Source organism: Abramis brama (assembly GCF_963993115.1).
Source record: "Abramis brama genome assembly, chromosome: 4".
NCBI classification, from domain to species: domain Eukaryota; kingdom Metazoa; phylum Chordata; class Actinopteri; order Cypriniformes; family Leuciscidae; genus Abramis; species Abramis brama.
The window spans coordinates 37201440-37217192 of NC_139966.1; the positions used below are offsets into that span (position 1 = coordinate 37201440).

The 15753-nt window shown below is 37.0% G+C and overlaps 1 protein-coding gene across 1 annotated transcript in view; it reads right to left on the minus strand.

The window, feature by feature from the left end:
• Nucleotides 1-15753, minus strand: part of slc2a13a (solute carrier family 2 member 13a) — a 69844-nt gene that overhangs the window by 3036 nt on the left and 51055 nt on the right. Inside the window, exons 5-9 of the mRNA XM_084111614.1 lie at nucleotides 10440-10603; nucleotides 9109-9229; nucleotides 5937-6062; nucleotides 5434-5552; nucleotides 175-327 (exon numbers count right to left, since the gene is read on the minus strand). Of these exons, the coding sequence (XP_083967740.1) occupies nucleotides 175-327; nucleotides 5434-5552; nucleotides 5937-6062; nucleotides 9109-9229; nucleotides 10440-10603 (683 nt within the window). The remainder of the gene's footprint in view (nucleotides 1-174; nucleotides 328-5433; nucleotides 5553-5936; nucleotides 6063-9108; nucleotides 9230-10439; nucleotides 10604-15753) is intronic.

The following is a 15753-nucleotide window of genomic DNA, read 5'->3' on the forward strand; positions in this document are numbered from 1 at the left end:
TGTCAATTTGCACAGAGACTTCTAGATGAAAGTAATAGTGAGTCATGAACATAATTAGTTCTACAATGCCTTTATGCATAGTATACTCTTGATGTTGAGAGATCAAATACTGTGATGATGCTGACAAAAAGGTCAAGTTCATGACTGCTGTCACTGAACTATTTAGAGCATTACCGTAGTAAGTCAGATACTGGGCCATATGGAGGAACGTTAGAGACACCAGCACATTGAAGGTCCAGTTCACCCCAGCCGAACAAGCATTTCCCGTGCTTCTGGCCCAAAGAGGGTAGATTTCAGAATTAACGGTCCATGGCATCGGCCCCATTCCTGTCAAGAGGTAATGCAATGTCACAAGGAACATATTACAGGTATAAATCTCCCAAAGCAACCATGTCTTTATGAAAGGCACAGTGGTGATGAATTGCAGGTGTCTTCTGGCATTTATCGTAGAATGTATTGCTAAGGGAAGCATTTTCCCTTACTTGTTACAAGCCCCAGTTTAGTTCAAAAATAAATAAATAAACAAATGCACATAAGTATATAAACAAGTTTGTAATTCTTTTCCATAGTGTTTTACTGGCAAATATCAATAGTGAGAATCCTTTGCCTGTTTATTTGGAAGCTCAACCGTACTTGCTTGATGCACCAGAACAAATTTCATTGGTTCTTGCGGAAGTTCAAGCGTGCTGGCGTGAGACGTGAGAATGAACCTCATTGGGGAGCTTCTCAAACATAAGGCTGCATCCTAGTGAGGTGTGTCCTTACTAGTCCAGGGCTGGGTTTCCCGATAACGTTGTCTCTTAGCGCGCTACGAAGACTCTTAAGGTATAACTTAACTAAAGGTATACCATTGATAGGCGTGTTCCCCGAATCATAACTTAGGAAGCTGCTTAAGATATACCTTCTTACGGGCGACGTTACCAGGTGCTGTCCGTGGCGATGCTGCTGAATTTGTTGATATCTATGGCTCGAGAATCAATTAGGCCTATTCTCTCGTGCAGGGGCTGCTTCACTGCATTATGTGAGAAAGCGGTGTTCTTTATAAAAGAAGCACTTCAGAAATAGTTGAAATTGCATTTATTAGGACTCATGAGATATTATAAAAAATAATCCAAACTATAATAGTCTAGCCTACATATTTTAAAATTGTATCATATACTGCTGCCACAATAACCATTTCAAATGTTTAACATGCTTTCTACTCTTTCCCATTTTTGTTCACTGAGGTGGAGCTGCGATGAAATATTGTTCTTGTAAATACTTTCCAGCATTTCAGTAATAAAAGTACATCTTAGGCACGGTGCTCGGCAGTGATCAAAAAGGATTTAAACAGTGAATTTTGAATCTCTTCTTGTAAACTCAGAGATGTGGATTCAGACGGCAATTAAATTCCCAAACGACCTGTTTGTCAAAAAACAGTAGGTAGTAATTTGGCCAGGGATTTTTAAGCGGGTTTGGGTGAGAAAAAAACACTGACATTATGGCACTAAAATCCCCGACTTGCCCCTGTAAATGTTTAAAATACCGTACTGTACGAGCCCATGCGAAACAATTAGCGTCCGAATAGGACTTAACTGACAGCAGCCTATGCTTTCACTGGCCTTTAAAAGCGCTCCGCGGACGGCGCCGTCTTTTAGAACAACTATTTGCTGTATCGCTACCATAGTTTGAGCAAACTCCCCACCACAATCATTCCCTTTTAAATTTTACTATTAAGCCTTTAATGGTTTGCCAGCTGATGTACCTTTGGATAATATAATTAAAAATGTAACAACAATCAGTGTAATGACAATTTTATTCTTTGCATGAAAACACTTGAATTAGCCCAGTTGAAAGCTGTCTGGGTGTATTAAAACTTTAGAATTATATTCGTATAGACCTGCAGCAGTGATAAGGTAAAGGTAAGAGTCCAGGGCTGGGTTTCCCGAAACCATCTTAACGCTACGTTGTTCTTAAGTTACACCTTAAGCTGTACCTTATCGTTAATACGTGTTTCCCGAAACGTTCTTAGTTAAGTATACCTTCTGTAAGTCATACTTTCGGAAGGTTGGTCTGCACCACTCTTAGCTTTACCTTATCACTGTTGCAGGTCTATACGAATATAATTCTGAAGTTTTAATACACACAGACAGTGTTCAGTTAGGCTAATTCAAGTGTTTTCATGCAAAGAATAAAATTGTCATTACACTGATTGTTAATAGAATTTTAATTATATTATTATATATAATAAAATTTTATACATTTATTTTAATTAAAGAGCGCTTTTAAATGCCAGTGAAAGCATAGGCTACTGTCAGTTAAGTCCTATTCGGACGCTAATATTGTTTCTCATGGGCTCGTACAGTAAGTCGGTTATTTTAGTGCAGTCCAATCCATAATATCAGTGTTTTTTCTCACCCAACCCGCGTAAAAATCCCTGGCCAAATTAGTACCTACTGTTTTTTGACAAACAGGTCGTGTGGGAATTTAATTGCCGTCTGAATCCACATCTCTGAGTTTACAAGAAGAGATTCAAAATCCACTGTTTAAATCCTTTTTGATCACTGCCGAGCACCGTACGTATGACGTACACTTTTATTACTGAAATGCTGGAAAGTATTTACAAGAACAATATTTCATCACAGCTCCATCTCAGCGAACAAAAATAGGAAAGAGAAGAAAGCACATAAATAATTTAAATGGTTATTATGGCAGCAATATATGATACAATTTAAAAATATGTAGGCTAGGCTATTAAAGGCTATTATAGTTTGGGTTATTTTTTATAATATCCCATGAGTCCTAATAAATGCAATTTCAACTATTTATGAAGTGCTTATTTTATAAAGAACACCGCTTTCTCACATAAACAGCCCCTGCACGAGAGAATAATTGATTCTCGAGCCATCGATATCAGGGCAATTCCACGCAAAACTGTCACATCCATAACGCCAACACAATGCCATTGTATTTAGTTGGCGTTATGGATGTGACATTTTTGCGCGGAATTGCCCATCAACCAATTCAGCAGCATCGCCACGGACAGCACCGGGTAACGTCGCACGTAAGAAGATATATCTTAAGCAGCTTCCTAAGGTATAGATCGGGGAACACACCTAGAAATGGTATACCTTCAGTTAAGTTATACCTTAAGAGTCTTCGTAGAGACGCTAAGAGACAACGTTATCGGGAAACTCAGCCCAGACCAACCTTCCGAACGTATGACTTACAGAAGGTATACTTAACTAAGAACGTTTCGGGAAACACGTATTAACGATAAGGTACAGCTTAAGGTGTAACTTAAGAACCACATAGTGTTAAGAAGGTTTTGGGAAACCCAGCCCAGTACTTCAGAGGCTTGTAGGCTAGTGTCCTTCTCAGCATTAAGCGCTAGTAAGTGCATATGCTATGTCATACATGTTCCCATCCCCACAGCACTAATGTTGGGGAAAAAACTTTGTATTAAAAATCTTTATATTAACTGCCTTCTTATTAATGCAGTGCAGTGATTGAAAGCCGTCTGTATTCTCCCAGTGGCTTACATTATTGGCAGTTTAGTGTTAAGTGATTAATTTACACCCCGGTTCTTGTGCATCAAGCAAGCATGCTTGAGCTTCCATTTACCAAATTTGAGTGCTCTATAGACCAATTTCGAGCAGACGTCACAGTTACGTCACGGCGTTAGCTGGTGGCAAAAAAAAGGGAAAACTGGAGGCGGCCAACACAAACCAGCACAGATTCGGCTACATAAGGAGCTTAAATTATTATTGTTGGCGCTGGCAGAACTGCGGATCGTAGGCTACCACACAAGTCTTGTAAGTGACCATTTAGTACAGTTATAGGCATCTAAATATTTATATACCCTCAGTTTCTCTTTACGCTCAGTTTCTCTATCAGGTAGGTGTAGAAGTCAGGCCACTCAACCGGAGGTAGCGTTAACGTTAATCCTGTCAGATCGTCCATCCATTGACTACACGCTCAGTCAATGGATGGACGATCTGACAGGATTAACGTTAACGCTACCTCCGGTTGAGTGGCCTGACTTCTACAGCCAATCTGGGATGTCCGTTAAAATTAACTTTTGCAAATAACAATCGTGGTCCTGGACTGTGAGTGACCTTGCACATTATGATAAAATCAGATTTTCTCCAGTCATTATTAAAAAAACAAGCTAACAAAACTGGCAAACTAACGTTAGTGAAGCGGCCAGAGGGATCGTTCTGCCACTACATAAGCTCCGCCCACAAAAAAACGTCACCATGTTTACCAACTGAAAAGGGGTCTATGTACATTTGCTGATCAATGTTTATGTGAATAAAAGCCTACATCAAATCTGTTCATCATACAAAGCGATCAATTGGATTTGGATTAAACCGCTCGATCCAAATGGATTACTTTTACGATCTCTTTTACCGTAAATCTGTTCATCATATAAAGCGATCGTGTCTCTTCAGAAGACTTGGATTAAACCGCTCGATTCAAATGGATTTATTTTAGCATCTCTTTTAGCATACTTTTGTTCCCCTATTTAGACCTACCGCTTGTTGTATGCCTTATTATAAAAAATAAAGTCGGAAGTGACCCGAGTTTGAGTCCTGACTCGTGGTCCTTTCCCAACACTCTCTCTCCCACTTTGCTTCATGTCCTCTCTCTAGCTATACAGTACTATCGAAATAAAGGCAACCCCCCCCCCCCCCCCCCCCCCCAAAAACAAAACAAAAAACAAAAACAAATAGTTTATATAAAAAGAACTGCCTCTTAAGAGTCATTCAGTGTAGTCAATCAGACTAGACTGTTGGTTGTGTTATATGTTTTTGATTCCTTAAAATAAACTATCTTATAAGAGTAATTTGTTTGGTAATCTGACTACATTCTTTTGGTGGCAAAGTATATTTCTGAATTACTAAAAACAACAGGCTCAAAGGAGTTATTCTTTCGGTAATCAGACTACAATGGTCTTGCAATATGTTTATGATTCACTAAAAAGAAACTGCTCATAAGAATCATTCGTTCAAGAGTTAGACTACACTGGTCAAGCTTCATGTTTTTGACTCACTAAAATGGCTCATAGGTGTCATTCATTTGGTAATCTGACTACACTCTTTTGGTAGCGAACTATATGCCTGATTTACTAAGAAGAACTGGCTCATAAGAGTCATTCTTTTGGAAATCACCCTGTTGAATCAGTAGTTTTGTTGTGGCTCTGCTGAATAGAAGAGCATGACACATGCCATGCATCCCAGTTTGCATACTACCCCCCCTAAATAGTATACAAGACTAGAATTAGTGTGTTCCAAATCAGTGTACGCTGGAATTAATGTCCCAAAGATACCCGATGGTCTGTTATTTTTGAACTAAAACTGGAGTGTCCAAACCCTAGTTATCATTCATGCAGCAAAAACTGAAAAAAACATGTATGCTGAGGTACTTAAAAAACAGCTTTGATCATCTTACCTGGGGCAAAAAATGCGAGATATAGAACAAGTCCCAGGAGCACAACCCATGAATAAGAGGTTGGGCAAAAGTTATAAGCCCATATACCACTATCTGGCATATGTGTGGAGTTGGAGCACCTGTTAGATTTAAAACAGACACATAATGAATTATATAGGGTATATTAATTAATAGTTAAATGAATTAATAAATAAATGAAAATATATAAATAACTAAACAACACTGCAGGTTCAACCACATGTAACATGCAGTAATGTGACAATGAACAGTCTAAAACCTGTTAAAAAGACAAAATGTTATATAAAAACCAAAAAGCCCCAAGTAGGGAAACACACTTTTTTTGAAAGGGATGAGAACTTTGACAACCAAATTTATTACACATTTGACATCTGGCAAATTTGATCAGGTAACTTAGTAATGCACTTTAGAATGGATAAAATGACAAAATATGCCCAAATGTACACAGAACAGAAGACGCAATCTCTGCTTTATTAGTGACTCACTTGCCCCACGCTGCTCTCTCGGTGGAGGCCGGATTGACGGGCACACAGGAGGAGGCAAACACAGCAGTGCTGTTTTCCTGATAACAGTAACCACAGCTAGGGTCCAACATACAGGGCTCGCACGACCTAGAAAGGTAATGTGAGAGCAAGACAAATTACTTTAAAACTAAAACCCAAGCCAAGACTGTCAATGTGCTGTGTCAATGTACTGACCTTGAAATCTACTTATCTGAAGTCAGAATGGACCCCATTTACTTTCTTAATACACATGGCCAGCCCAGAATTGCTTATTATGCATGCTTATCAATGCTTGTATTTATAATCTTTCCTCAAAATGTAATAACTTGCTCTGCACTCTTTTTGTTCGTCATATTTTCCCACTTCAATCAACGATGGATAGCATTAAAGTAAGCCCTGCTCTAAAAAAAATTATTTTTCAAAATCATGTTTCACTCAGAAATATGTCAAATAACATTGCAGAAGTAAAATCAAAAAGTGTATACACACACCACTGCTCAAAAGTTTGAGATCAGTAAGATGTTTTAACAGCTTTAAAAGTCTCTTATGCTCAACAAAGCTGCATTTATTGATCAGAAATACAGCAAAAACAGCAATATTGTTAACAACCAAAGGATTAAATCAAGTCACACATTGTTCCCTTGTTTCGTAAGCCGTTTCACTCTAAAATACGCCACAATAAAGTGTCACAATTTCCGTTTTCTGATTTTAAGCTGCATAAATGGCTCACTAAGACATATTCATGATTATAAGATCACAACCACGATCTCATTAACATATGACCACCACATTTACATATCAACACTTATTAAGTAATTAGCTCCAGGTGTTTTGGTTAATGGATATTGCATTGCAGTTACAGTGTGTCCATTAAATACTGTAATCCATTACGGATTATTTGAGACAAAGTCTATACTCAAATTGGGTTTGCTGCTGTGATGAAGTCATTGCGCATCCATTAGCAGAAAATAAACATGCTTTGTTTTGGTGGTGTGCGTATGGTGAACTATGGATGGTGTAAGAGTAAATCAGGATGGAGAGAGAGGCCACTCTCTCTTAGACTACAGGGGGGTTCACTGTTATGAGGTTACACACACTTCAGACTCTTTATTACTGTGACATTAAGGAACAGCGAGCAAGCCTGGACCTCCTAACACATTCAGTTATTACCACAAAGTACACACTTTGAGAGCCAAACATAAAATTGATTTTCACTCAGGTTGAAAGCCGAAGAGCTGTTTGTTGAATAAAGCAAGAGAAACCCATTAGAAATGGTATAATTTCACAATAAGAATGCTGATAGAGACATAAGTATAGCAATTGATCGCCACTGGACTCGACATAAACTTTAGAAAGAAAACTATACAGTACAAAAGAAATTTTACTTTGGGAATGTGACGTATTTCTGAGTGAAACAATAAAACGAGACAAAAATGTGATTTGACAAAAGACTTGATTGTATCCTTTATAAATTGATGGTGGGTGAATAAAATAACACTTTTTGTTTTAATCTGGATCTATTAATTTATTTTAAAAAAATGTATAAAAAAATGTATTACCTCTTCTATGATGCACTTTTTATATAGATTTTTTTTTTTTTTTTTTAATGGAGAAAAAATATCTCTTAAAAGGATGAAATTCTTGAAATGACAACCTTCAGTAGTTTGGTATAATATTATATTATTTCTTTTAAAATACATTATATTTTTACAAACTGCTTTACTGATAAAAACTTGGCAACCAAATTAAATTCATGTTGTGTGACCTCAAGGGAACAGGAAATTGGATGAGAATATTGGTATGTATGAGCTGTCTGGGTGGGTAAAGCCCTGCTTTACAACTTTTGGTTTGAGGTTTGATGAGGACCGTGAAGGTAATACTAAGAATTGGAAGATGAGTCTCAATTGACCGTTCGCAAAGACCCGCCCCCATTAGTTTCTGTTGCTATGTCCGACAAGCCACGCCGCTCTCACGCCCCACCATGTTCTCACGCAGTGAAACATACATCACGGGGCAGAGAGGACACTGACAACGCGCTGACAGACAGGACAGACCAGGTTACTTTTGAAATGAAACAAAGTCTCAACTTTTAAATTTGGTAATTTTTTTACGAAATTTAAACAATAAATACCGTTTTGTGGCTCTTTAATGTGTTTGACAGATCGCTGTTGCGCCTCAGTTAAAGCTGCTCGTGAACTGATCATCTCCTCCTTCTAGTTAATTTATAGCATCAAATAAACATAAATGAACGTTGTTTTAACCGCGGAAAGACGTCAATACACACCGTTTTTCAAGTTCAATTCCTCCAACGTTAATCTACTAACTCTCCTGACTGCTTTGTCGGACAAAAATGGTGGATTCGGCGAATGGCGGATTATGATTGGTCAGATTGCCTGTCAGTCAAACTCCCTGTGAAGGGTGAAATTCTACAGCAAAGATGGCATTGCCAATGCAATCCACCTGGGGTCAATGGTACCGGCAAATGGTGATGAGACAATGATGTGGATACTGATGGTATTCATAAGGTCCCACAGTTCCACTGTTCCAATTGTACAGTGTTCCCATTATCTCTGAGCTGTCCTTGTGCAACTCATTTTCATGCATCTCCCATAGAGGCTTGATATTGATTTATATTCACTTTATTCCAGTATGAATTCCCCAGAACACTATATAGCAGTGATTGCTAAACTAGGACCCATGAAAGGTATAATCCATCTCTGTTCTCTCTCCATTCAAGTTATACCCACCAACAAACGTGTTAATGGCCAAAAATGAAATTTCTGTCATCATGTAATCGCCTTCATGTCACTCTTCAAAGTTACACAGAACAGAATTTTAGCTTTTGAGTGAATTATCTTTGTAACTTCCTTGGTCAACCAACTTCTGCAGAAAAACCATGCTGATCAAGAAGCTTCATCAATTAGCTGACCAAGGAAGTCTTGCACATTTAGGAACTTGACTCATGCATGCTCTGGGGAACTGTCTCTTCAGTCACTTTTGTTACATGCTAAATGACAAGACACCAAGTAACAAGACAGCTGTCACTATATTGGAACTGATTATACTATATCCTATATAGTGTGCTTATGAATTATTCATATTGCCTCTAGCTAGAAGCTCTATAAGATAACCATGCCCATTAAATCATACTCACAGATGTGTTATGCAGCTGGAGTTGGGTGTCGTGGGGTCCGTCAGATGTAGTGTAACAGGAGGGGAATGTTGGGCTGACAGGAGGAAGCCAACAGACAGGACACAAAGACTCAAAACCGTACCTGTACACAAAGATTGAATCAAAAATACATTTTCATATATAAATACTTTTTTTTTCTCAAAATGTTCAAAATAGCATTTTAAATGGCAAAATGTGGGTGAGACATGGGCAAGTTTTCATACAGGAAAGTTGTCACAGTGACTATATCTTTGTAATTACATCTTTGAAAGTCCAGAGTACAATTAAAAATTTTTTTATATATATGTTTTCATTTTATACATTTTAATTATAATATCTGTTGGCCAAACTAGTTGGTTAATATGTTTGCATATGCAATCTGATCGCACAGCAATTCGTACATATTTTACGATGTGGCTAATTCGTACGAATTCATACGACATCACTCGTACGAATTCGTAAGATTTTTGCTAAATCGTACATATTTTACGAGTTGCCCAATTCGTATGAATGACCTACCCCCGACCCCGCCCCTAAACCTACTCATCACTGGGGTTAAGACAAGTCGTACAAATTCGTACGAATTGGTCGTGAGATAGCGTTAGCATATACCATTACATTTTCTTAGTGTTTCATGAATTAAATGTTCCTACATTTTAAATACAAATACATAACCGGTCACAAGTTTGGGGTCAGTAAGATGATTTCTTTTTTTATTTCTTTTTTGAAAGAAATTAATACTTTTATTCAGCAATGATGTATTAAACTGACAGTATACACATTTATAATGTTGCAAAACCTTTCTATTTCAAATAAATGCTGTTCTTTTGAACTTCATCATAGAATCCTGAAAATGATGTATCCTGCTTTCCACAAAAGTAATAAGCAGCACAAACTTTTTTCAACATTGTAAAATTATTAGAAATGTTACTTGCACACCAAAATAACTATAATACTATAATATGATTTCTGGAGTAATGGCTGCTAAAAAAAAAATCAGCTTTGCCATCACAGGAATAAATACAAACTCTTACTCTTACTTTGAATTGTAATAATACATTTGCCCCAATATTACTGTTTTACTGTATTTTTTTATTTTGTATATATATATATAAATAAATGCAGCCATGGTGAGCATAAGAGACTTCTTTTAAAACAGTAAAAAACTCTTGCTGACCACAAACTTTTGAATTGTACCCCCCTCCCCTCTCTATATAAAAGGCAGTAATGTTAAATGTCAAAATCCAAAATAAGTGTGGAATACATTGGAATATACAGTATATTTTGCTTCTTGACGTATGTCAAAATCTTACCGAAGATGCTTCCCAACGTAAGTCTGCGTCTGCCCACCCTTTCAACCAACCAAACGCCCAGCAGAGTAAATAGGAAATTTGTGAACGCTGTTACGGTCACTAGCCAGATGGCCAACTTGTCATCACGTACTCCTGACATCTGCAGAATGGTGGCACTGTAGTACCTACAGATAGGACGCAAAGGGAACATATATATATGAATTTCTGAGTACAGTCACATTGCATTGTGTGTATTATTCTTCAGAAATAGTAACAGTATATGCAATTTTGAACATATAGCCAGACACTTTAGTTACTGCTTCCTCTCTGACTGAGCCAGCCAATCAGTTCCACTTCACCCATGTAGCATCAGCCAATGAGATCGTGGCCTTGCAATCAACTCATCCACCTCTTTCTGGCTTCTCATCTTTTTCAGGTAAAACAGTCTCCTTTTTTTCAAGCATACTTGCAACTAATTGCCTCTCGTTATGATTTTGAGGACTTTAAATCCTTCAAATATCTCTTTCATCAATGAGCAGAGGACAAAATTAATTTTTAGCAGTCACTGTTACTTAAATCAACTGTTATGCATGAATGTGTTTTAAATCCTCCTTTACGATTAAAAACCTAGAATATTTAGTCATTCTGTAGTAATTAAGCATGTACTCAAAAACACAGACATGCACTCGCCTGTAACATCAGCACTTGAACGCTGCATAATGGATGTGAGGTTAAGCCAGAGAGCGAAACTCGTGTTTTTCTCGACTCAAAGGATTGAAGCAGGAAAACATTTATTAACCCAAAGTAAAATGCCATCTTCCTGTTCTCTTTCTCTCTCACACGCATTCACAAGGGATTTGCATTATTATATGCAGCCTTAGTCTTGAATGCCAAATTATACAATCAGCTAATCCAAAAATTCAAATTTTTTCACCTATTAAGTTTCAACCCTCATGTCATTCTAAACTTGTATGACTTTCTTTCTTCTGTGAAACACTAAACAAGTAGTTTTGCAGAATGATCACGCAGCTCCATGCAATTTATACAGTACAAAGTGAATGGTGACAAAGACGTAATTTTACCAAAGACATACTACTATTAATATGAATCGGAGAAACTGCAGTGTGAAATATAGTGGCTCGTGCCACATTCTAAGTAAAAGGGCCAATTGCCAATTGGTAAAGTCATTGCATCAGTGTGGCAACACAGCGCTTAAATACCCTCTAACCTCAACCTACACCCTAACATTAACCTCAGTATAGCATTGGAAGCACATCCTGACAGATAGTATTACTGTTTTGTCGCGACTGAATCCAAATCACGGCAGTTAGAAGCTCCGGTTCCCATAGAAACCTGAGACTCACACTATCGGAGTGTAAGAAACAACATTTATTGGACTGTTTTTATATGCTGATTTATATGTTATTTATTTTGGGTTTCGGTATTTCCCAACTGAAATAGATTTAGTTAAAATAGCTGCCTTCGAATTTTTTCCCGATTTTGTTTGGCTTGGTTTATGCCTTATAACGCTTGAAAAAACACCTTTTAAAAATCCCTATGGGAAAAATAAATGGAAAAAAATATATATATACTTCGGATACCAATGCTGTAAAATTACAAAACTGAAAAAAAGTATATTATATATTGTCCCAGGGTTTATTTCAGAAATCTGGACACCTTATTGCTATACAATTCAAGCAAAAATGCATGCTAAGTGTATAACAGAACCGAATATATTGAATACAGTTGATTCATTTAAATGAAATCCTGTGGTTTTGCAGTACAAGAAACCTCAATGGAAATCTGAATATCCTGCAAAAAATTTAACAAGATACAGAGATTGTATGATGAAAAAAAGAGAAAAGAAACAATGCTTTCAGTCTACCCACTGAGAAAGTATACTCTGCTCCGAGAGTGCTGATAAGAAGAGCTGCTGTGAAAGCACACATTTGGGGTATCTATTGTTTGGTCTACTGTGTCAGTTTTAAAGAGTAGAAACATTGTTAAATTAGGCAGTTCCAGGACAGCCTGAGTCTGTGCTCAGATTCAGCAATGAGACTTAAAAAATGTCAGACCACAGTAGTCGCAATAGTTTCCTGAAGGAATGGTTTCGTGTTACTTTTAGGATTATTTTCTTTTTTTTAAAATCCAAAATAGGCTTTAACTTTTTTTTTATTTGTTTTGATTTTAATGTAAAATATGACTGACACAATCTTGACATGTTTCAAAATATTTAACCTTATACTAATGCTTATTTCCTTCTTGCTTTATTGATGCCCACTTGGATACTGGTTAGTATAACATTTTAAATGTAATGCTTGTTAATCCTGTCTGACCAGTAAACACCTGTGCACGGACCTTCACCATCCACCAGATTGTGTGGAATTACATCGCTCTAATTATTTCCATTAATGCAGCTCTTCAAACCATGACGTCAAAGGGTCTCAGCTGTGAGACGTTGAGCATTTAACCAACCACTCATTAAAAAAGGTCATTTTGGCAGCTACTCCAGATTTAACAGGAATTAATTCCTACTTTCGTGAAGTCTGGACTACCTTTGAGCTTTTAGACGTATTTCACACACGCATCTTGTTTGCCTGCAGACTCAGGCCTCTCATAGGAGATTTATCACCTTCGCCTAGTTCTCTGTTCACAGTATTCCCTTGTGTGTGTATGTGTGTCTGTGTGTGTGTTTAAAGTGCTCTGTCTTGATCCTTAAAAGCTTCCTGGCTCTATTCCATTGGGTTGATTAAAATGTGAACCTTTGGTTGCCCTCAGCAAGGGTCTTTTTGGGGGAAAAAAACTCATTCCCTAATTGTCTCTTCTATTGGCCACAAATAAGCTGGATAAAAAGCCCTGATAAAAGAAGGTACATCACTGTAGTACAAAGACAGAGAGATGAGATATTGTTTGTGGTAATAGTAGTATCAAAGGTCAGAAAATGAGAAGAATGGCTCCTAAGTTACTGATGAGTTTTCACGCAGGGCCAGATGTCTTATTCCCTGGACATCATGGCAAGTTTTTTTTTTTTTTTTTTTTTTTTTTTTCTTGTTTCAGAAATCAGTGCTTCTAGCAGTGGGTCAGCGACCCCTGTAGGTTTGTTTAAATGATCTACACTGCACATCTACTGGTCTTCAAGCGCTAACACTATCTTAAGCCCTTAAATTATGTTAAAATTGAAAAATGCAAGAGAAGGACTCTAAATAGCATGTGCATACTGGGTAAAATGATTTTTCGAAGTTGTGAATAAAACAAAGATTACTACTTTTTACAAGAAAATACTATTTCAGCCTTTCAACTTAAAAATATCGTGTTTATTCAGTGTTCCTTGCCATTTCTTTGAAATTGTTAAATTTACTAGCAATTTCTGATTGAAAATCCTACACCATTTTTTTTTTTTTTTTTCAGTTGATGCTTTTAAATAAAAAAAATGTATGTGAAATGAAGATGTGTGAAAATACCATATCCATACATTCTCAGGAAATAAACCAGGCTTTTTAGTATATAGTAGTAAAACAGTATTGAATATTGCCCTCAAAAAAATAAAGCTATTCAGATTATAATTTTGTTAATTCCTCCAAGCAAATGTATTTATTTTGATCAAAACTATGTATACATGATTATATTATTTTATATACTAGTTCTAAAAAACATTAGTAAGTATTAGTAAGTAACCGTAGATTTGATGAATTCTGTAAATTTAGTTGTTTTTTTTAAATCAAATAATAAATTGGAAAAAAAAATTGTTAAAAATTGTTGTTTAAAATATCTGTTAAATAATTGTTAAAAATATCAAATCCCTAATTGAGTAATGTCTAACTTTATAGTTCTTTATTATTATTTTTCCAGATCATTATTCTTGACAATATAAATAGAGAAAAACATACTATACTAGCTGGTCACAGTGAGCATCCATTCAGGAGCATTGACTTACTGCTTCCTGGAAATGATTGATGGTTGAGAGGATACAGGGAGGCAGACGGATGTTTTGCCACTAGAGTTTTTAAATGTACAAACAGGGTTACCAGGTCTGCACAACAAAACCGGCCCAAATGCAAATTAAAACTAGCCCAATCACTGCCAAAACTATCCCAATCGCGTTCCAGGTGGGGTGAGGGTGTTCAATACGAAAAACTAGAAAGAAGTCTAGAAAAACTACCCACGGCAACAGTGTAAAAGTAGCCTGATTACGTGGGAAAACCCCAGACCTGGCAACACTGTGGACAAACCTAAAAGTGAAGAAATCCCTATTTAGCATTTCCACAAATCTGAAAATATTTATGAAAAGCATAAAGCTGCCATACAAACATTGATCTATCACAAAATATGTATGATAATTTCAACAACATCAGTCCATCATGACCAGCTGAATTAGAAGCACTCTGGTTCAACCAAAATAGAAAGTTGTTTCTTGGCTTTTATAGCTTATGTAAGCTGGGTCCTTAATGGCGATAGTTAAAAGATTCTCAGTGAAGCTGAAAAATAGAAAAACAAGACAGATTGACCTTTAGAATGAAAGCACTAACGAAGTCACGGTTTTCTTTTATCTATAGTACCTGCTAACGTCCCTGCGAACGCCTCGGCGCACAATGAACTCAAAGATAGGCATTGAGTAGGAAATGGCAAAAGCCATGGACTCATGCCAAGGTGTAAGATGGATTCTTGTCTGAAAATAGCAACTGTTTGAAGAGCTCTCGGACATAACCCTGCATGGCAAATTCACCCCTGACTACTCGACGTGAGTCAGGGAATCAACAGAGATGTCAGATGGTGTGCGAGGGATGGGGGGAGGGTTCTGATGTGGATAGAAGAGGTAATTGCTGAGTGTTTGGACGAGATAAAGACTGGTGTGGTCAACGTCTAGACTGGATCTCATTTGAAAGGGCTAAAAAAAATGTCTAAAAGAATCACAAGTTTTTGATCTTTTGAGAAAAATCTTTATTCACTTCCTCTCTTTGAGGATCTGAAACTAAGCTGCAACATTGACTCTACCTGATGTCAGACAGATTAATACATTTGAGCACAGATGCGGATGAAACACCATACTAAAATACTCTAAAAGTGACTCCTATGAGTGAATCAAAAACCATCCATGTTTGATTCTTGATTAATAAACTTATTTTTACATTAATTCACTAATTGCAGTGACATTATTAACCAACGTGGTTGAACACCAAATTTGCGACAGTATGGTTTCGGGAAACAGTCGTGACTAGCTAGTTGATTTCTCCAACGATCCATCGTAAAGCGACTTACATTGTTGTACAGGATACGCACCCCTGACCCAGTCCTAATTGGAGCAGCTTGGTGTGATTGTTTTGTAAATTGTAAACTT